A 23,205-nucleotide genomic window follows, 5' to 3' on the forward strand; every position below is an offset into this window, starting at 1 on the left:
TGAGCTTTAAGCCAACTTTTTCACTCTCCTCTCTTACTTTAATCAAGAGGCTCTTTAGTTCCCCTTCACTTTCTGCCATAAGGGTGGTGTCATCTGCATTTCATTTCTTAATAACTTCTAAATAGCTTATTTAATAACTTTTTGATACCTTTGACACCTTTGACCTTTGACCTTTTTGATAACTTTGATACTTTTTGACAGCGCATTTAGGATGAACTGATAAAGGTAACACATGTATGGGTGTTAACTTTAGGTGACCGTTGTTTCTTTTCAGAATACGGCAGGAGAATGATATGGTTGATTCGGCACCACAGTGGGAAGCTGTATTAAGGAGACAAAAGGAGAAAAACCAAGCGGACCCGAACAATAGACGATCCAGACACAGATCTCGCTCGTATGTGCTCCCTCTTTATGCCTGAATTTAAAAGCTCAGAAGTTTTGGTAGCATGTGGATTCTGGGGCGCATTGGACTGTCTCTTCTGAGGTCTTCTAAAGTGGTTCAGGTTTATCACAATTATCCTATATCTGTCATATTTACTTTGTTTTATTGTGACACTCATCAACTATCTCTGAAGGGGTAGAAGTTGGAGCACAGACAAAGCAAAATATCTTAAACACAAGGCTATCAAAATCATGTTTTGTTTTGTTTTTAAACAAAAGTGTATATTCAGCTGAGTAAGTAGGAAGTCTCCTTTGTTCTGGAGCCAGACTGTTGGTGAAATACCTGCTGCTTCTCTCGTCTGAAGCCTTGGTCCAGGTTGAACTAGCAATGACTAACTTCCCATCAAATTACCATTTGTGAGCAGTTGTCAGTGAGTGATTCATTATGTCCCAGCTAGGCAATGCCAAGCGTGAGCTCAATTATCCCATGATGATGAGATTGCCAGTCCCCCAGATCAATTTTTTTTGAACTGATAATGTTTATACTTAAAAAAAAATATGCATCATCCAGATTTAGACTCCCCACTCCCACCTCTTGTTCCAAAGCATCTCATTCTTTTTTTGATGAGCAAGAAGTAGATTTATTAATATAGGGCACTTACGAGAGATATAAGTGGGCAGACAAGGGGACTGTGCTCCAAGAACTAAGAGGGAAAGCAGCTTTATGTATTCTGTCTTATGGATATGCACTTCATAGACTTGAGTATGGGCCACCCCAGAAGGTGAGAGGCCCCGGGAGATGGGCATATTCCATGGAGAGAATGTGACCCATTTTAAAAGGTGAGAGTGGCCCCCAATGATGCCTTTTTAAAAAATGCATACTTTTAAAATGTATTGTTTATTTGGCTGTACTGGGTCTTTGTCGCTGCGCAGGCTGTTCTCTGGCTGAGCCGAGTAGGGGCTACACTCCAGTTGCAGTCGGCTGGCTTCTCATTGCTACTGGGTCTTTGTCGCTGCGCAGGCTGTTCTCTGGCTGTGGCGAGTGGGGGCTACACTCCAGCTGCAGTCGGCTGGCTTCTCACTGCAGTAGCGTCTCTTCTTGTGGAGTGTGGCCTGTAGGGCATGTCGGCTTCCGTGCTTGTGGCTCCTGCACTCTGGAGCACAGGCTCGGGAGTTGTGGTGCACAGGCCTGATTGCTCTACCGCATGCGGGACCTTCCTGGACCAGGGATCGAACTCATGTCTCCCGCATGGGCAGATGGATTCTTTACAGCTGAACCATCCCAGGGAAGCCCCAAAGCATACATTTTTAAAATGAAAAGTGAGCTGGGACTAACTACCTATATCCTTTATGATCCTGGGTAGTTAGATGTCTCGTGTTGCCTACACGTGGAGGGAGAGAGAGTGTCTCGGGTATGGGTTTTCTTTATTCTGTCAGTGGAGGAATTACATTGACTGAGCTTTGAGTGATACATCCTTGCATTCCTGGGTTAAATGCCCAATAAACCTACTATCCTTTCCATATATTGCCACTTTCTATCTAATATTTTGCTAAGATTTTTTTCCACATGTTCATGAGAGATTCTGGTTTACAATTCTTGTAGCATTTGTGTCAGTTTTTTTTTTTTTTTTTTTAAACAGGGATATGCTGGTCATTTAAAATAGTTTAGGAATTTTCCCTTGTTTTCTCTATTTTCTGAGAGTATAAAATTAACAGTGTTCTTTCCATAAATATTGATATAACTTACCCAGGAAACCAACCCTTCCATGAACTTTCTTTGTGGTAAGTCTTAAAGTACAAACTGAAATTCTTTAACAGATACTGGGCTGTTAAGATTGTGTCCGCTTGTTATGTGTAGGTTTCAGTAGTATGTGTTTTTAAAAGAATTTGTTCCTTTTATCTAAGTTGTTATCTTTTAATAAAAAATTTGTTTATGAGAATTCTATTAGTGTCCTTTGAACATCTGTTGTGATATTACCTCTTTCATTCCTGATGTGGATAAATTGTTTCTTCTTTTAATTTTCTCCTTAATTATGTTTTCTAGTTTTTCAAAGAACTAATTCTGGGTTTTGTTGATTTTCTTTGTCTGTTAACCACTCATTGATTTCTACTCTTTATTACTTTCTTCTATGTATTTTGTCTTTTATTTGCTCTTTTTTTAATCTTCTTAATGTGACACTGAAATCTGTGATTTCCTTGACCTTGTTTTTTTTTTAGTAGTGTGTTATTTAATTTCCAAGTATTTGGAGATTTTCTACATATCAAATTACTATTAATTTCTAATTTACTTGTATTTTGGTTAAGATCTGTAAGATTTCAATCATTTCAAATTTATTGAGATCTATCTTAAGAGCTAGCATATAGTCTTTAACGATGAATGATCTGATGGACTTGAAGAGAGTCATTCTCAGTTGTTGGGTATAGTCTACAAATGTCAGGTGAATCTAGTTAACTGAGAATGTTGTCTAGATGCTCTGTGACTTTGCTGATTTCTTTGTCTACTTTTCAGTCAGTCATTGAGAGAAATGTTAAAATTTCCAATAATTGTGGATTTTTCTGTTTTACCCTTTAGTTCTGTCAGTTCTTGTTTCAGATTAGTGTGAAGCTCTGGCATTAGGTACACACATATTTGTGGGGGAAAAAAGTGGGGTTTTTTTTGGTCTACCTGATAAACTTTTTATCATTGTGACATGTCTTTTATTCTGGTACTGTTCCTTTCTCTGTATCCATTTTACCCACAGACTTTTGTGTGTATATGTATATGTGTACTTATATGTAGCCATTATACTTTGTTCATGCTCACTTTTTACATGTTGTAGGAAAGTGAAAGTCATTCAGTTGTGTCCAACTCTTTGTGACCCTATGGACTGTAACCTCTGTCCATGGAATTCTCCAGGCAAGAATACTGGAGTCAGTAACCATTCCCTAACCAGGGGATCCTCCTGACCCAGGGATCAAACCCAGGTATCCCACATTGCAGGCAGATTCTTTACCAGCTGAGCTACTGCTTTCCAGGTGGCGCTAGTGGTAAAGAACCCGCCGGCCAATGCAGGAGACATAACAGATGCAGGTGCAGTCCCTGGGTCAGGAAGATCCCCTGGAGGAGGAAATAGCAACCGCTCCTTACTCTTGCCTGAGAAGCCCATAGACAGAGAAGCCTGGTGGGCTGTATAGTCCATAGGGTCACAAAGAGTCGGACATGACTGAAGTGACTTTTATTTTAGGCCTAAGTATATCTTTATGATTAAAGCCCATCTCTTGATCTCTTGTAGATTGCAGTAATTTGTCTTAAAATTTTTTTTAAAAATATAGTCTGACCATCTATAACTTAAATTGAGTGTTTAGGATACTTATGGGTCATATAATTATTAATATTTGGGGTTTAAACTTTCTTTTAAATCTTACATGATAAAAATATCAGACCAGAGAGAGGGTTATCTCAGAACAATGCAATTGTGTGATAGAATCATGTAAATAGTATGATATGTACCTTTCTGGAATTTAGTTTTTAAAACAAACCATAAAAAGACTTATCAAATGTTTGTGGTATGACTTTCTAATTGAACTTGATTATAGCTGATATGGCCAAAGTACAGTTAACAAAAAAATATAAATTTGAAGAGTAATTCTTTCAGAAGTTGCTCTGGCTGCTGAGTTAAAAGCAGATTGAGAAAGGAAAGGAAGCAGGAAGAGCAATTTAAAAAATTTTTCAGTGGTCCAAGTGTGAGGTGGTTTTAACTCAGAGAAGATTGTGGTGGTGGTGGAAGTGAAGTGGATGAATACACATTTTGGAAGGAAAGCTAATGGGTTCATAGTGTGAGGGATAGTGTGGATGAACTTTGGAGTTGACAGATTAAGTGAGTAGCCATGTCTTTTTACATACTTCATCCATGAGATGGAGAGAGATGGTCTGGTGTCTGTGGGAAGTGTTAAGGTTTCTGTTTCATTAGGTTTGAAAAACCAAGTTGGCGCTCAAACGGAAATGTCAGGTAGGCTGTTAGACAGAAGTGTTAAAATTCTGCAAGATTGTTCATTACTTTATTTAGGACAAACTGGACTCTGCCTTCTATTTGAGTCATGACATCAAAAACCCAAGGTTTGTTGACAGTTAAGAAAATATCTGATTGGTGCTGTTGTTAAGAACAGACCTATGTCTGCATTCTGGGCCTCTGAATGTTAGCTTATTACCTCGTCTCCATGAACTTCTTAGTGTCATGTATGATGATACCATCCTGAAGAGATTTTGCTGAACATTAAGTCAAATCATATATGTCAAGTGACAGCATAAATACTCACAATTGCAATTACTATAATTAGTAAGTTCTCCAGGTCTCAGTGTATCCGTATAAATAAGTTACTTGATTTTTTTCCCCTTGAAATGGGGAAGAGCTGAGAAAAGAGAGCAGGTTGAGGTCACTCACATTAGAACTAGAATTTGAGAATTTAGGAATCTCTAGGAACCACCACAGCTTTTCTTTCTTTTAAGTGAAAACGTAGAGCAGCAATCTGAAGAAAGTAATTAAAATTGTTCTTTAGATGTATCAATATTTGTAAGTGTATGTAGCATTTAAGATACTTAGTAAGCCACATATCTGTCAGTTACTCCCCTATTCTTGAATTGCTATGGTCATGTGTGTCAATTGCCCATAGAGAGGTATCCACTGAGGATTTAGAATGTTATGATACATCATTCACACATGATTCACTCATTGTTTTTTTAAATCTCCAGTGAAAAACTAGAAAATCGTGTTCATTATTAAATACCAGAGATACACAGTTGTAGAAAATACAAAATCCTCTTTCCTAAAACACATAAACTGAAATATGATTGGATATAATTTACTTGAATGTGGGAATGGTCCTATCTAGTTTATTTTTCAGCTTCATTGCCAAGACGTTGATATTACATATCATTGGGAAACTTAAATGAAACTTCTTTTCTACATGGGTGAATTTTTTTATTTACTGGGATATTTGGAAAAGACATGGAAGTTGAAACAGTAAGTTCTTACAGGTTCAACTTGTATGTGCACGAAGGCTCAGGCTCCCTCTGGTGGCAATAATGTCTTACTACTTCTATGAAAAACAGTGAAAGATGAGGTTGTCAGAGTGGAATGATGTTCCCAGTTACACACAAAACAGAAGTCTGATGCCTTAGATAAAGATTTAGCATGAAGTTCCTGGAAGTGACTCCTGAGTGATCTTCAGCAACTAGGTTTCTGGGCTCTGTGGCTTTCTAATCTTTCTTTAATTCTTAGAGGGGGAGAGGGAAGGAGGAGAAGATTTAAGACATTGCATAATCATACCTATTCTGACCACTCAGGAATTTGATAAGCAATTACTGAGTTAAGTGTTCTGAATGTTTTAAATAAAGGTGTTTTATAAAATTGATTGTTTTAGTAACACATTTTCAACTCTAAATTTCCTTCTATTGGCAGTGATCCCAAAAATAAGTCAAATACTGTCATATGTATTTTTTTCAGCATAATATAGTATACAAAATATAGTATACTATGTACTATAATATGGGCTTCCTTGGTGGCTCAGATGGTAGAGAATTTACCTGCAATGTGGGAGAGCCAGGTTCAATCTCTGGCTCCCTGGAGAAGGGAATGGCAACTCTAGTATTCTTGCCTGGAGAATTCCATGGACAGAGGAGCCTGGTGGGTTATAATGCGGTCACAGAGAGTTGGACACAGCTGAGTGAATAACACTCTACTATAATATATAGCACATATTATATGTTACGGAGAAGGCAATGGCTCCCCACTCTAGTACTCTTGCCTAGAAAATCCCATGGATGGAGGAGCCTGGTCGGCTACAGTCCATGGGGTCGCTAAGAGTCAGACATGACTGAGTGACTTCACTTTCACTTTTCACTTTCATGCATTGGAGAAGGAAATGGCAAACCACTCCAGTGTTCCTGCCTGGAGAATCCCAGGGACGGGGGAGCCTGGTGCGCTGCCGCCTATGGGGTCGCACAGAGTTGGACACGACTGAAGTGACTTAGCAGCAGCAGCAGCAGCATATGTTATACTATTTTCTAGATAGTGTTTGGGGATGTAGAAAAAGACTATATGGAAAAAAGAAAAATTATTTCTATGATGTCTTATCAAAGAAATCTCTCTGAAAGGTAATATTAATTTGAGTTATTGGTATAAGGTGTGTATGAAGGATGTTTTTTGAAAAATATTGGGCTAATATTGGACTGCATGTATGTGTTTTATATACATTGTACCTGTGGAAACTCATGGTTCTATTTTCTTAGAAATTTATTTGGTGAGTTCAAGTAAAACACCTGCATAATTAAGGGCCTTTAAGTTAAGAAAAACGGCAGTTAAAATCCCACAGCTTTCAGAATCCACAAATCAATGTTGAGTTGCACATCATGAGATCATCCTAAATTATTGATGAAATGCATGCAGATGTCAGCATAAAAATTATACAGTTCTCATTAGCATGTAACCTGTGTTTACATTTATTAAATCTCAGGTTGTCTAGCAATTGGAGGAAATTAGCATTTTTTTTTTCTTTTAGCTTTGGGACTTTTCCCTGACTTAATGTTTTTTGAAACTGCTGGCATTTCAGAATTTAGTTTGGTTAAATACATGACTGTTATGGTACCATAGCATTTAAACATGTAGACTAAATTTCTGAATCTTTTAGGACCAATATTTATGTCTGGAAGGACTAATGTTCTTTTAAGATAAGTGCTCAGTAGCTCAGTTGTGTCTGACTCTTTATGACCCTATGGACGGACTGCAGCCCACCAGGCTCCTCTATTCATATGATTTCCAGGCAAGAATACTGGAATAGGTTGTCATATCCTCCTGTAGGGGATCTTCCCAACTCAGGGATAGAGCCTGAGACTCCTGCATTACAAGTGGATTCTTTACCACTGAGCCACCGGGGAAGCCCTCTTTTCAGATAACATTTTCCCAATTTTTCTGAGATGTGAATGAAAGACGTTTCTTGTGGAATTGCAGCATTAATAACTTTTTTAAAAATTGAAGTGTCACTGATTTGCAGTGTTGTGTTGGTTTCGGGTGAACAGCAGAGTGATTCAGTAACACGTGTGTGCTTTTTCAGATTCTTTTCCCTTATAGGTTCTTACAAGATACTGAATATAGTTCCCTGTGCTGTACAATAAGTCCTTGTTTATTTTATATATAGCAGTATGTATATATTAATCTCAAGCTCTTAATTTATTCCTCCCCCCAATTGTAATTTAAAAAAAATTTTTAATTGGAGGATAATTGCTTTACAATTTTTGGGTTGGTTTCTGCTGTACAACAATGTGAATCATCCATAAGTATAAAACATGAAAATAACCTTATTTTTTTTCTTTTCTGATAATTAAGGTAAGAAATTCTCTTGGCTAAAAGAAAAAAAAATCAGACTATAGGAAAATGTAAATAAGAAAATAAAATTAGGTGCAATTCCAACACTCAGAAATATCTGTTGTTATCAGCTTTTTGTATTTTGCTCACATTTACCATTTTCTACCAGTAGGCCTGGGGTTGGCAGCCTTGGGGAACGTGTCCTCCTTGCCCCTCATTTTGTCATTCTCCTCCCTTCCTCCCTCCTGCTATCAAATTATGACATTTCCTTCATTCTTTTAAGATTTAAATAGTTCCTGTTTCAGTGTCATTCTATCCAGCAATATTCAGTACCCACATAAAATGGAGCTTTACGATCATTTGGCCTCTTCCTTTCCTCACCAGACTTTGGCTGTTGTACTACCGTATCATACCATTGACCAGTGGTTTTTACCCTGGGATAGTCTTTCCTCCCAGAGGACACTTGGTGAAGTCTGGAGACGTTTTTGGTTGCCTCACTGGAGGGTGTTACTGGCATCTAGGTGTCAAGGCTGTTCAGTTCAGTCGCTCAGTCGTGTCCGACTCTTTGCGACCCCACGAACCGCAGCGCGCCAGGCCTCCCTGTCCATAGGCACTACTAATCATCCTACGGTGGTCAAGACAGCCCCCAACACCCATGGATGACATCTGACCCCAGTGTCAGCAGTGGGGTGTCAACATACCCTGCCCTTAAGACAGCCTCAGCACTGCACCGTCCTGAAACAAGCGTGGTTCCCAGCAGAATCGCTTTCTAACCTAGATGCTATGTAATACTGAGGATTGTTGGGTGACTTCCTGTGAAAATCAGATGCTGGTGTATAATTACAATGGAACCATCTTTCATCTTTCTGTATATAAACAGAATAATAGTTTGGTGCTTTTCAATATTAGTACCTTCTCTCCGGCAGTGTAGTTGACTGGGCTAATGTATCGTCTAGTGAACAAGATCAGCCATGTAGGAAAGGCAGATCCCATATAGGAGATTTTTCCAAAGAAGCATTTTAAGTTTTTTAAGCCTACAATTTTATTTTTGATAACAAACTCTACCTTTAACAATACCATATTTTATATGTCTGAGACCAAGGCTTCGTTCCCTTTCCCTTATCTTCTGTGTTTTGACTCCTTTTGAGTGGATTAAAAGGTCTGCAGAATTTTTTTTCTTTCTCTACAAAGGGAAAAAACTACTTAGTCAATTCAGTTGTGAGAAAGTAGTTTATTGTATTCTGTGGACTCAGAAAGACCTACCAGAATGTCTCAGTGATGCCCTTATTAACCAAGAAAAGTGAAAGCAATGATAATTTCATATGCTGAAAGTGATATTGAGCCCAGAAATGCTGATACAGATTATAAATTTAAAATTCCACAGGAGAGCGTATCGGTGGCTTTGTTTGCTGTGGACATTTTAATTGTTGGAGTTTAGGTCTTTTCTTTGGGCCTTTGTTAGAACTTAGTTCTCTTGAAAGGACTGATCTTATCATTATCTCACTAGGGGAAAAAAAAAAAAAAAACATTCTGTGGCAACAGTTGCTGTGATCATAGATTTCTAGCTCTCACTGCTATGGGGACCTTGAACACCTGAATGCTGGCTTTGAATTTCTCATTCTAGAAAGTTAAACATAGTGCTGCGGTTTGTATTCAAGTAGTTCCTAGAGGAGAAATTTGTACAGTCTATAGACGGGGTGGAGAAGGGCATATGGGAAGACGGCAGCATGGGCCACGGACATGCTCCCGTCCTTGTGAACCCACATCTTCACCCAGAAATGCAGTGTCAGATGCAGCGAAAAAGGACAGTGAGTCAGCGGCACACGGTCTGCCAGCCTGGCTGTCCCACCATTTTCCTTTCCCTTGTGGTGTTGCTTCTACTACGTAATCACAGATCACATTGGGACTTCTCCATGTTAATACAGTCAAGGTTAGTTCTTTTGATTTAACTGAGAAGTAGTTAGGACCAGAAACAGAAGCCTCAAATCAGTCTTCATTGTAAAACCACCACTGGAGAGTGTGTAGATTTGCCCCGCTACTGCTAAGCTCTTCATTAAATGGAGCCCTGGTTGTGGCTGATTTTTATGTCTTTTCTTTTTTTTTTAGTGAACTAGCAGATAAATTATCTGGTATCTTTGTGCTAACCATCCCACATTAGCTCTTCCTGTTCAGCCTTTCCTTGTCTGGTATCAGCTGGCAGATAAGAACATCACAGTCTGGAAACTGGTAATATTGTGGCTCTGCTGAAGTTAGAGATTAGATCATTGGATGAAGCATGTGTGCCGAGATGAGTGTTGTTCTTTCTATTTATAGGAGGAGTCCCGATATCCAAGCGAAAGAAGAGCTATGGAAGCATATCCAGTGAGTACTGTTTTTAAAACTCACGTGGTTTGAAGGCACTTATAAGGACACAGAGAGGCAGCTCGGGCTGAAGCCTGCGAGGTGGTCTTCACTGCCATCACTGTGTGGAGGCCGGCACTCAGCGGTGGTGCCTCAGCGGCCAGCAGACCTCAGCAGGCAGCCCGCCATCTCTCCTGAGGCCAGTCAGCCTTGCCTGTAAATGAGCCTCAGACAGGCCAACACTGTGTAAATAAATACCAAGGAAAAGACACCTGCTACAGGAGAGAGAAGCAGATCTTTTTAGGGAGATAGGAGATACTGGCGAGTCATCTATATCCTGAATAAAGAAAAACTGCAAGAGGGTAGAAGAGCTACTGAAAAGGTTTTCCTTCCATTTTTCCCTTAAATACATACTAGTGTTTTTTTTATTTTTTTTAAGTTTTATTTATGTCTATGTTTTAGTTTTTGGCTGCAGCATGTGGAATCTTAGTTCCCTGGCCAGGGATTGAACCCATACCCCCTCCATTAGAAGGCAGAGTCCCTTCCCAAGACTGTCAAGGATGTCCCAGATGGACCCTAGTTTTCTTAATCTTCATTCCTGGCTTATATCTCTATTACTTTTATTAACACTGTGTTATAAGACAAGATTCAGTTCAGCTCAGTCGCTCGGTTGTGTCTGACTCTTTGCTACTCCATGAACCGCAGCACGCCAGGCCTCACTGTCCATCACCAACTCCCGGAGCTTACTCAAACTCATGTCCATCAAGTCGGTGATGCCATCCAACCATCTCATCCTCTGTCGTCCCCTTCTCCTCCCACCTCCAGTCTTTCCCAGCATCAGGGTCTTTTCCAATGAGTCAGTTCTTTGCATCAGGTGACCAAAGTATTGGAGTTTCAGCTTCAACATCAGTCCTTCCAATGAACACTCAGGACTGATTTCCTTTAGGATGGACTGGTTGGATCTCCTTGCAGTCCAAGGGACTCTCAAGAGTCTTCCCCAACACCAGTTGAAAAGCATCAATTCTTTGGCACTCAGCTTTCTTTAGAAAAGAAAGCTTTTCTTTTTCTTAAAGAAAGCTGAGACAAGATTAGAGAGGTGAAAACTCACCTGCCAGTTGTAAATGGTGTTAGTATTTATGTCAAAACTTTCATTCTCTTGCTCATTCCCTTCTAGAAAAGAGCTTGTGGATCCATCTGGACTGTCAGAAGAACAATTAAAAGAGATTCCATACACTAAAATAGAGTATGTCTTTGAAAATCTTTCTTAAAAAGTTTTATTAATATTTGTAAATGAGTAATCCATTCTTACTCTTCAGAGGTATTCCTTTCAGTGCTTTGTCTTTACATTTTAACTAAAAGTAAAAATAACTATAGAAGAAGAAGTAGAAAGGGGTGTATTAAAACTAATTATTTTCATTCTATACTGAGGTCACTCTCTCTCCTGTAGACTGCCTATTTGTAGGTGGTCCACTTGTACTGGGTGTTTTCCACTAAATAAGTACAGCAGTACTGTACGATCTTCACTGGCTGAATCCATGGATTCAGACTGTAACGGGTATGGGGATTTTCAACTTCGCTCAGGGTTGGTATCCCTAAGCAAGCATTATTCAAGGGCCAACTGTATGATGAAGTTTTATTTGCATGTTCTGATGGAGGTAGTTTTCTTTTGTTAACTTGTGAAATGAAAGCCATTTAGGCTTTCCAAGCTCAGAGAGATCAAGTTTTTAAAACTCTCAGTTATATTCCTTCACAGTTACAATATTAAGGAAAACCCCAACGCGGTCCCATTCTGACTTCTGGTGTGTTTGTCTCCATGGTTTGTCTTTGCTTGTTCAGGACTCAAGGTGACCCAGTCCGCATCCGGCATTCTCATTCACCGAGAAGCCACCGGCAGCATCGCAGGTCCCAGTGCTCAGATGGAGAGCGGTCCGTCCTCTCAGAAGTGAAGTAAGTGGGCAGGCGTGAGTACGCCATCACCTTCACAGCTCCAGACAGCAGAGCACAAGAGAACTGTCTGCAGTGATAGAAATGTTCTGTATCTGAGGACATAGAGTATTTGGAATGTGGCTGGTGTGACCTAGAAAATAAAAACCTATTATTTATAATTTTAATTAATTTAAACTTAAGCAGCAATGTGTGGCTGGTGGCAACCATATTGAATAGCACAGACCTAGACTATGATTATACTGAATTATGGCCTTTCTAAGGGCTTCCCAGCTGGCGCTAGTGGTAAAAAAAAAAAAAAAAAAAAACACCTGCCTGCCAGTGCAGGGGATATAAGAAACACAGGTTTCATCCCTGGGTTGGGAAGATTCCCTGGAGGAGGGCATAGGAACCCACTCCAGTATTCTTGCCTGGAGAACCTCATGGACAGAGGAGCCTGGTGGGCTACAGTCCATAGGGTCGTATAAAGTTGGACACAAATGAAGTGACTTAGCATGCATGCATTGCCCTTCCAAACTATGCACTGAAGCTTTTAGAAGACAGAAAAAATGCATGACTATTCTATTTTGAATAATAAATGCATCCATATTAGAGAGAAATTGGCATAACAGTTTCTTTTTGAATCGATGGCATTTTATATTTTCTTTTACTATAGCAAATACTATGTTACAGTAGTTTGTTTCTTTGTGTTGTTTAGTTTTTCTTTTGAGAAAAGTAGCTGTATTTCAGCTTAACACAATAAGTGCTATATTTTAAATGAATGTGTTAATAAAATAATTATGCATCCATTTATGAAAGTACTGTCTGTGTGTTAGTCACAGAGTCATGTCTGACTCTATGGTATCATGGTCTGTAGCCCGTCAGGCTCCTCTGTCCATGGAATTGTCCAGGCAAGAATAATGGAGTGTGTTGTCATTCCTCCTCCAGGGGATCTTCCCAACCCAGGGATCGAATCTGGGTCTCCTGCACTGCAGGCAGATTCTTTACCACTGAGCCACCAGGGAGCCCCATGGAAATTCATGTACTTGATATTGCAGGGTAGGAATATTAACCATTAAACTCAGCATTAAGGCTTAAAACTAAAATAAACATTAATAAATTGGGAGATAGACTAGCCCATCAGAGAGAGATATAGGTCAGGTTTTTGTTTTTTAAATTTTTTGTTTGCTTGTAAAATGTAGAACATTGCTGTCCATAGCTCCACAGCTATTTGTTTTTTTTTTTTAAATAAAAAAAAATACATGGCCAATAAGTATTTCTTTACAAACAAATCAAAAAGCCATTTATACACATATCACAGTAAGAAAAGCACATACTTACAATTTATTCTTGGTTCTTCTATTTATTTGCTGTGATTTGAGGTAAGTTACTTAACCCATTGAACTTAATTCAGAAACATTTATTAAATACCTCTCTGTATAAAGCACTGTAGTAGTAACTATAAGGAATGCAAGATATGTAAAACCTGTTTATTTTGCTGTAGCCTTTTACCAACTCAAATTGTGCTTTTAGGTACTATCTCAGTCATTAATTCTAAAACTCACTCTCTGCAGTTCAAAAACCGATCTTGTACCTCCACTTCCTGTGACCCGTTCTTCAGATGCTCAGGGTTCTGGTGGTTCCACAGTTCATCAGGTAGGAAATAATCAGGTTTTAAGAGGGTATTGTATTGATGATGAGGTTCCATGTTTAAAAAAATAGCATGTATAAAACGTGGAAGAAGAAGGAAGGAAGGAAGGGTGTGTGGTCAAGACAAGGCACAACCTGGCAAGTTCGAAGTGACAGCTAGAGGTAGTGTAAACTCTAAAGTGAGAATTGGGGCAAAGCCAATGAAAACAAAGATTGTAAGATTTTTTTTTTTTTGAGTCAGAGAAATAAGGATAAGGGGACCCGTGTTCTGTTGTTAACTGATAGCAGGCAGAATTACTGAAGTCCCGTTTTATTCCCATTCTATTTCTGTCTTCTCAGTCAAAGAGAGTTACACTTGTTCTGGAGATGTATTAAAAATGTGGTCAAAGAGAAATTCAAGGACATTGCAAAGCATCTAGCTTCCTTAACAAAATCAGTTTAATACTCAGCTGAATTAGATAGCTATACCAGAGGAACACTGGAGCAAACAAAGTGTTTGACATCATCTCTCACTGTATATTTAACAAGACAGAAAAAGATGGAGGCTATATAAGCTTACTGGATAGATTTGTATCAGTGATGTTTATAATGGATCAGTATCAGCTTGTTGTTCGCAGTGGATTGTTCAGACCATGGATCCCTTTGAGAGGCAATTATAACTACTGTCTTTTTCCCATGAAAATGTGTGTAAGCGTATATTTCAAGCACATGAGCATACGATTCAAGAAGTTCATGGACAACCTAAGAACCCTGACTTCAGCGTATCTGTCATTCACTGTGCTTAACTTGATTCATTTTTGTTAATGACTTGAGCAAGGACCAATTTTCTGTTGATGCTGACGAAGCTGTTAAAGTGTTGCACTCAAATATGCCAGCAAATTTGGAAAACTCAGCAGTGGCCACAGGACTGGAAAAGGTCAGTTTTCATTCCACCTCCAAAGAAAGGCAATGCCAAAGAATGTTCAAACTATTGCACAGTTGCACTCATCTCACATACAAGCAAAGTAATGCTCAAAATTATCCAGACCAGGCTTCAACAGTATGTGAACTGTGAACTTCCAGATTTTCAAGATGAATTTAGAAAAGGCAGAGGAACCAGAGATCAAATTGCCAACATTTGTTGTATCATAGATAAAGCAAGAGAGTTCCAGAAAAACATCTTCTATGCCAAAGTCTTTGACTGTGTGGATCACAACAAACTGTGGAAAACTCTTAAAGAGATGGGAATACTAGACCACCTGACCTGCCTCCTAAAAATCTGTTGTCAAGAAGCAACAGTTAGAACTGGACATGGAACAACAGACTGGTTCCAAATAGGAAAAGGAGTATATCAAGGCTGTATATTGTCACCCTGCTTATGTAACTTATATGCAGAGTACATCATGAGAAGCGCTGGGCTGGAGGAAGCACAAGCTGGAATCAAGATTGCCAGGAGAAGTATCAATAACCTCAGGTATGCAGATGACACCACCCTTATGGCAGAAAGTGAAGAACTAAAGAGCCTCTTGATGAAAGTGAAAGAAGACAGTGAAAAAGTTGGCTTAAAGCTTAACATTCAGAAAACTAAGATCATGGCATCTGGTCCCATCACTTCACGGCAAATAGATGGGGAAACGATGGAAACAGTGAGAGACTTTATTTTTGGGGCTCCAAAATCACTGTAGATGGTGACTGCAGTCATGAAATTTAAAGACGCTTGCTCCTTGGAAGAAAAGCTACGACCAACCTAGACAGCATGTTAAAAAGCAGAGACGTTACTTTGCCAGTAAAGGTCTGTCTAGTCAAAGGTATGGTTTTTCCAGTAGTCACATATGGATGTGAGAGTTGGACTATAAAGAAAGCTGAGTGCCGAAGAATTGATGCTTTTGAACTGTGGTGTTGGAGTAGGAAAGATTGAAGGCGGGAGGAGAAGCGGGACAACAGGGATGAGATGGTTGGATGGCATCACCGACTCGATGGACATGAGTTTGGGTAAACTCCGGGAGTTGTGGTGATGGACAGAAGAGCCTGGCGTGCTGCAGTCCATGGGGTCGCAAAGAGTCAGAGATGACTGAGCGATTGAATTGAACTGAACTGAACTGAGCAAGGACAGAAAAAGCCTGTGCCAATTTAGGTTAGGTTCCCTAGGAAGAGATTCTGTAATGGAGGTTTGCATGGGGGAAGTTTATTGGAAAGTGCTTTTAGGATCAATACTTGTTGGGGTGTAAAAGATAGGCAAGAGTTGAATTGAATGATACAAGCCCCAGTAAAGGCATCAGATGGTCCCATGGGGAGTTCTGGAGCCAAGATGGCCCTTCTGATTCCTCCCACCTGCATATGAGGGGGCTGGACCTTAAACACTCACCATGTAGCAAGTGACTGGATAAAGGGTGCCCTGGGAGGGGGTCCTGACCATGGATGAGGTGGCCTCCTCAGCCCAGGGTGGGGCTCAGTTTTGAGCTGTATGGCAGCTGTCTCTTCAAGCTGCTGGGGAATGACTGCCTCAGTCTGGAATAGAGATCTGCGTGGTTAACCACAGCTTCCACTAAAATCTGCATAATTTTTGATTAATCTGGGAGAGCTAATAGGTTGTCCAAACAATTTAAGTCAATAGCAATTTAAAAAAACTACATTCACGACTAGTAGTTTAGACTTTGCCTTCAGACAGGACGTGCACTGGCGTCTCTCTGTCTCTCTCCACACACCACATGTATGGCTTTGAAGGTTGTTAAACTTCTAAACTAAATTTCTTTGGAATGTGGATAATAATTACTTCTTGAGGTTGCTTGGAGGATTAATAAGCATTTTTATTTTTCAGAGCTCTTTTTTTTTTTTTGGTCTTAAATTTAAGTTGGCTTCAATACAAATGAGAATTTCATTGTATTTCTGCTTTTCCAACTAGGCTCTCTAAGTCACTCATTCGTGTCTGACTCTTTGCAACCCCATGGCCTATACAGTCCATGGAATTCTCCAGGCCAGAATACTGGAGTGGGTAGCCTTTCCCTTCTCCAGGGGATCTTCCCAACCCAGGGATCAAACCCAGGTCTCCCACATTGCAGGCAGATTCTTTACCAGCTGAGCCACAAGGGAAGCCCAAGAATACTGAAATGGATAACTAATCCCTTCTCTAGCGGATCTTCCTGACCCAGGAATCAAACCGGGTCTCCTGCATTACAGGTGGATTCTTCACCAACTGAACTATAAGGGAAGCCCCCAATCACCACTTAGGAATCTCAAAAAACTTACATGAAATGTTGAAAGAATAGCTATCACTTTGCTGCACACAGGAACAACTCACATGCATCTTCTGATCAATGGCACTGAATCTAAGCTTGTCTCTGGGACACCTTTGATTCTGAATTCAATAACTATCTAGTGAGCACCTCTAAGGAATGACAAGGCACTCACTGGAGCAGTCAGCAAACTACAGCCCATAGGATAAATTTAGTTTGCAGCCTGCTTCTGTATAGTCCAGGAGCTAACTGCTTTTGCTTTTAAAGGGTTGCTTGCAGGCAGGGAAAAACAGTATGCACTAGAGACGGGCGGAGTCTATGACTCGCCCTTGACAGAAGATGGTGACTCTTGCCTTGACACATAACAGTAGACAGGTGAAACAAAACCAGAAACTAGGTAAGCATTATGAAGAAACAAAGGCCTGAGTTAGAAAATAGGTGACTTCACTTTAGATATGGCAAAGGCCATCTCAGAAAGTAACCTGGAAAACTGAAACTCGCAGGTGAGAAGGAGCCAACCATGTGAGTACTCGTGAAAGGCTGATGGAAGCAGAAGGAAGAGCATGGTAAAAAAAATGCTGAGGCTGGCAAGGCCTGGGTGTTTGAGGTCTGAGCACAGTGAAGGGGAAGGAGGGCAGATAATGCAGAGCCTTAGATGCCGTGGGAAAAGAGTTTGTTTGGATTTTGTTCTGTATTATTCTTTGTGCCAAAAGGAAACTGCTGATCTGGTTGCCATGTGGAAAAAGGATGCAAGTGAGATGGGCAAGTGGGAAAGTTGCATTTCCTAAGTTCCACGGTGATGCCAGAGTTCTGCCAGTGGCCTGGCCCGCCTGCATCTCATCTCACTTTTTTATGCAGAAGGCTGGTTAAAGTGGGATGGATTTGGGACTTGGATTCATTTCCCTTAAGGTTTGCAGGCAGAAGAGAGAGGTTCAACGCTTAACAAACTTAAACGGTAGTGATTCTTCTGCTGTCTTAACGCTATATTCCCTTGCCCTGACTCTCATGCTCTGGTGTCCTCCTCCTACGCCTCTGGTTAACTAAAAATCTTCTATCCCAAACAGGTGTTTGACTCCAAAATTAGCTTGATTTGTACTCCCTATGCTCAGCAAAATCGTTCCATCAGTGCTTCTTTGAATATGAGTAAAATTAAGCCAGTCTCACAACAGATAAAAGACAACTTTTTTAGAGGGTGGCTTCAGTCCAGAGAAATCCCAGAATAATAGAATTCTGGAGTGTAACTCATTATGTGTGGGGAGATACTTTTGGGGAAGTAAATATGCTTCTTTAGCCCAGATCTACTGACAGGTTAGGCCATCTGTAGTGGAGAAGGCAATGGCAACCCACTGCAGTACTCTTGCCTGGAGAATCCCATGGACGGAGGGGCCTGGAAGGCTGCAGTCCATGGGGTCGCTAAGAGTCGGACACGACTGAGTGACTTCACTTTCACTTTTCACTTTCATGCATTGGAGAAGGAAATGGCAACCCACTCCAGTATTCTTGCCTGGAGAATCCCAGGGACGGGGGAGCCTGGTGGGCTGCTGTCTATGGGGTTGCACAAGTCGGACACGACTGCGCGACTTAGCAGCAGCAGCAAAGGCACGAGCAGGCAGGCTTGTTAGGCAGGGGGCGCTGTGGCAGCACCTCTCCTGTTTCCCAGGGCCTCCGCAGCGGCTGTGGGAGGCGCACGAGAGCCTCGAGCGGCAGCCCTGTGTGGCGCTCAGGCCCTGGGTCTTCACTCCCGTTTCTCCGTGAGGGGCCCCCGCTTCGAGGGCCCCCCACCCCAGCCGCCAGGGAGCTCCAGCCCTCAGGGAGGACACCCAGAGCATTGTGTTGGAGGGGTTTCTTCAGTGACTACTGAAAATATAATCAGGGAAGATTAAAAATTATCCCAAACTCCCCTTTCTCTTCATCTCTCTGCCCCTCCTCTGAAGAGAGGCCCGAGAGGCTGGGTTAGCCTCTCAGTAGAAATGACACTTAATTGGGGAAATGGATTGAGATACTTTCTTAAAATTTGTTATGCACATATAACTTTTTAAGATTTAAACACGTTTATCATAATTACTTAAATAAAGGGAGTATTTGTACAGCCTGGTATCACACACTTTTCCTAAATATAACTTGATGTCTTAGTTATTTCTAATGTGTTAATAAAATTTACTTGGCTGTAGTTTCTTCTCTGAATCTTACATTCTCTTTTTTCAAATATTGTTTTCCAGAGAAGAAACGGGTCTAAAGATAGCCTGATTGAAGAAAAATCTCAGACATCTACAAGCAACATGGCTGGAAAACACACAGCAAAAACAATAAAAACTATCCAAGCTTCACGCCTCAAGATAGAGACTTAATCCCAGTGAAGGGCTTGGGATGGGGGTGGGGAGGGTATGTGTGCCACCTTTACTTTGAAACTGTGAATTATAATTATTGAAATATCTTGGACCTGCAGAAGTGTTTCTTCAGAAGAAAATAATGGAGTCTATTGCATCTTTTAAAAGTTTAATTACAGTTTATTTGTGCCTAAGGGCCTTTTTATTTGGTAACTGGAAAGATGGTAGTCTTATAAAACCTTTTTCATTTGATGCCATGTTTACCTTCCTGGAAACTCCCAAGTGTCTTGTCTGCCACCATCAAGACCAGAGGCTTCAGATCAAAGTTCTGGAATCCTGGACTGTGGCCAGGTAGCTATGCAGCAGTGCACTAAGGGAGATGAAAAGGTTCTTCCTGACTCTGGGTAGATCTCTGGCCTGTGTAGAAATGCATGGCTGAGGGATCACTTTCACACTGCAGATATTTTTATTCACATTAATGTTCTTTGTAATACTGTATTTTGTGGCATTAAGTTTCACTGGTTATTTGCAAATGTTAAAAAAAGTGCTGCTTTTAATTCCTAGTGTCCTTGTCTTGTGCTGTCAGAAGTTATGTGCGGATTTCACTTGACCTCAGCTTATAAATTCATGACCTTCAACCTGAAAGGTCTGCCTGGCTAACTCTTCCAAAACACTACTTCAGACCTTTCCTCTTGGCAGATGACTACAGTCTACAGGGAAGACATAGTCCTATAGGATCTTTCATCTTCCCCTGATACAAACCTCCTCATGGCTGCCATCAACCCACGTCCTTCATTTTTTCCTGTCTCTCTACCTATGCTCTGGAGCCCAGCTCCCTCAGCCTTCTCATCCCTGCTGCCTCGTGTATTCAGCCTCTTCCTGTCAGCTAGACTGCCATCTAAAGACAGCCAGATCTCACCACCAGACCCTTCTCCAGTTACCAGTGTGCTCAACTAATCTCCTAATGTGCTATCTCAACCCATCTCAAATATGGATTCTTCCCCACTGTTCCACTAAAGCAGACATTACCCTCATGTCACCACATCCCAAGGTTAACTTTCCAGCTATACTGCAGTATTTTTACTTTCATGCATTTCCCATTGCTCCTGCCATTCTGTCCTTGCCAGCTCCCCCTATTCTACATCATCAGTAATTGAGTCTCTTAAATCTAGACCCTCATGGATCACACTTATTCCTGTGGCCAAGTTTTATTCACATAGCTTAGACTACAGACTTCCCTGGTGGCTCAGACAGTCTGCCTACAATGTGGGAGACCCAAGTTTGATTCCTGGGTTGGGAAGATCTGCTGGAGGAGGGAAAGGCTACTCATTCGAATATTCTGGCCTGGAGAATTTCATGAACTGTATACGCCATGGGGTCACAAAGAGCTGGGACAAGAGTGAGCGACTTTCATTTTCCTTCAGACTACAGACCAGTGTAGTATCAAGGAGTCACTTAGATTTCTAAGGCAATTCAAATAGACTAGCTCAAAAAGCTGCTCCCCCAGCTCATCTGTGAATGTAGAAGACCACACACCTAGCAATCATTACGGACATATCCTTCATTACTAACTCCTGGCTGCTATAGTTTTAACTATCTCTTCCCTAACTTTACACCACCCTTGTCCAAGGTGGTCAGCTCTGGCATAGACAGAATATGGCAAAAGGAGAAGCCTCCAGTTGGCCCACAGCACTGCTTTTCTTGCAAATGTACATTTCCATCATGGCTTTCCCTTGCTTTAAACAGAGCCTTAAGTGATCTGCCCCCTTTTGATCTTTCAGTGAAAGAATGCTGTGTTCTAGCAGTTAAATTATAACACACAAACAAACCTCCAAGAAACACATTATTTTATTTACAGTCCCACTGTTGTATATGTACATTTATGGGCTGTCCAAAAGCACTTCTTTTTTTAAGCAATCCTGGAAATTTTAAATACTCTAAGCAGCTCCTGAAGATCAAGTTGTCAAATTCCTCACCAAGGACAGCCTAAAAGAAAAAATAAGACGCTCAACTTGACAAGTGAACATTTACTTCAAGACTTATAAACTCAGTACATTCGTCTTTCCTGGATTAAGTCATGCACTTCTGGACTTCATACATCAACATAAAACATGCTTGAGATCTGGCCAAGTGGTTTTTAAAATTTTAGCTACTACGCATAAAATCATGTGAATATTTCATGATAAATGGGATGAGGGTATCCCATTTGCAGTTAATAATCCGTTTACAGCAGTACTAATATTAATGAACTATTAACAATTATAAACTAATAACCACCAGAGAAGGACCCCGATCTAGAAAGATAAAATTCACGTTACTGATAACTGCTGTTATGACAACTATCAATAATTCAAAACTATCACCCTACCTTAGGTCATCTTCACGCTTCCAGATAGTTAAGTATTCAGTTGGCAGCAGTCTATGCTTCCAGCGTCCATCTTTCACCTGAACAAAAATTAAAACCGGTTAAGAGAAAGGTACACTTGACTTTGCAGAATCAAAACTACATGTGTAAATAATGAGTGTATGTTACTTACGCAGCTCCTACACCAAAGACATCAAATACAAGGGCAGGAAAAAAAGCTGCGAAAGTGTTTTGTGTTCGCCTTTTTTGACACCACATCCACTAGTTTCCAAAAGTGAATGGGCAACACAAAGGCGGTAAGAACACCGCTTAAGGAATGGGCAACACAAAGGCGGTAACACCGCGTAAGGAATGGGCAACACAAAGGCGGTAAGAACACAGCGTAAGCAATACTGCGTGGCGCCGAGGTGCTAACCCTGACAACGGGCGGAGATTCACTGTTCTGAGGATAACTAAGCCCAGTTCTACATTTTCTTCTACAACTCAGAATCCAACTGGGTAAAGAACGCTTAATTACTCTACTAGATGGCTAAAATATTAAAATCTCGAGGCAACTGGTCCTTTCTGTAAGAACATGAAAACTCACCTGCACGGATGGTGATACTCATTTCCGCCAAATTCCGCACCACGACATAGTTATCAACATCTACACCTGAAATGGCACTCTCGCGTTGACCTGATTTCACACCACGACATGGTCGGCATACGTACTGTTACACGGTGAAGCCTTTCCGTTTCACACGCACAAAATTCCCTCATTAGAAATTCCCTGACACACAGTCGATGAAGTCAGAAGCCCCCGCCCCCATCGCCGCGTCTCCTGGCATGGAAAAACAGACTCGGGGCCGCTTGGGGCCTCCTGAGGTCTCAACAACGTGGCGGAGGCCAAAGCAGGCCGCTGCCCTCCAACGCGTTCAGGTGCTGGGAGCATCTTGCCCGGCCCGGTTGCGGCAGCAGCCTCCCAAGACTCAGGCAGGCCGCAGGGTCCTGCCCGGCGCCCGGGCCCTCAGAGGGCTGGCTCCGGGGCGACCCGAGCCATCCGAACCTCTAGCAAACGAGCATCCCCCACCGAGAGCCGAGGCCAGAAAGGACGCGCCGTCTTCCCACAATGCTTTTCTACGACTGGAACGACCCATTGCTAGAGGGGTGCGGGGAGGACGGACTGCACCATCGACATTCGCGCGCCCTCGCCAGACGCCGCCGTGTGGCCGGAGGGCGAATTGCCCAGTGATTGGCAGAGGGGCGGGGCGGCACGGGCAGAGTTGTGAGGGCGCGGCTTCTCACTCCCAGCGCCGGCCGGTGGAGCCCAGCGAGCAGTTCTTTATGCGGGAGGGGAGGTTTTTTCCCATTGTGGATACTCAACCACCCCTCCTCCCAGTGTCAAGAGCACACGGTCAGCGCTGAGCTGCGGGTGTAGTCCAGAGGACCGGAGACCTCGTGTTCTGAGGAGGAGAGACAGAGCTCACCGTCTCCAGCTGAGGAAGAGTAAGGTCATTAATCCAGAAATATTTATTGAGTATATACTGTGCTTCATGCTCTATTCTAAATGCCTGAGAACCAGGTGTGAATGAGACAGAGTTCCTGTCTTACATTCTGTTTCTGTGAGAAAGATACGAAACAGGTAACGTGCACCCCGTAAGTTCATCAGTGTAAGTGCCAAGACGGAA

The 23,205-nt window shown here is 41.4% G+C and overlaps 1 protein-coding gene, 1 long non-coding RNA gene and 1 other non-coding gene across 5 annotated transcripts in view; 1 reads left to right on the forward strand and 2 right to left on the reverse strand.

Annotated features, from left to right (window-relative positions):
- Window positions 1–19,730, forward strand: part of EPB41L4A (erythrocyte membrane protein band 4.1 like 4A) — a 297,461-nt gene extending 277,731 nt beyond the window's left edge. For all 3 annotated transcript variants that reach the window (XM_070377185.1, XM_005902712.3, XM_070377186.1), the window contains 6 exons: window positions 275–394; window positions 10,035–10,082; window positions 11,236–11,304; window positions 11,898–12,008; window positions 13,559–13,640; window positions 19,066–19,730. In XM_070377185.1, coding sequence (XP_070233286.1) covers window positions 275–394; window positions 10,035–10,082; window positions 11,236–11,304; window positions 11,898–12,008; window positions 13,559–13,640; window positions 19,066–19,194 — 559 coding nt within the window. In that variant the 3' untranslated portion in view covers window positions 19,195–19,730. The remainder of the gene's footprint in view (window positions 1–274; window positions 395–10,034; window positions 10,083–11,235; window positions 11,305–11,897; window positions 12,009–13,558; window positions 13,641–19,065) is intronic.
- A 1,273-nt stretch (window positions 19,731–21,003) lies between these two features.
- On the reverse strand, window positions 21,004–22,635 carry LOC106701184 (uncharacterized). Its single transcript, XR_001351690.2, has 3 exons — window positions 22,125–22,635; window positions 21,542–21,618; window positions 21,004–21,159 (listed from the first exon to the last, which is right to left on the reverse strand). It is a non-coding gene; the product is annotated as an uncharacterized lncRNA (long non-coding RNA).
- On the reverse strand, window positions 21,698–21,834 carry LOC138989622 (small nucleolar RNA SNORA13). Its single transcript, XR_011465879.1, has one exon. It is a non-coding gene; the product is annotated as a small nucleolar RNA SNORA13 (small nucleolar RNA).
- Window positions 22,636–23,205: the final 570 nt, after the last annotated feature.

Source organism: Bos mutus, chromosome 10 (genome assembly GCF_027580195.1).
Source record: "Bos mutus isolate GX-2022 chromosome 10, NWIPB_WYAK_1.1, whole genome shotgun sequence".
Classification (NCBI taxonomy): Eukaryota; Metazoa; Chordata; class Mammalia; order Artiodactyla; family Bovidae; genus Bos; species Bos mutus.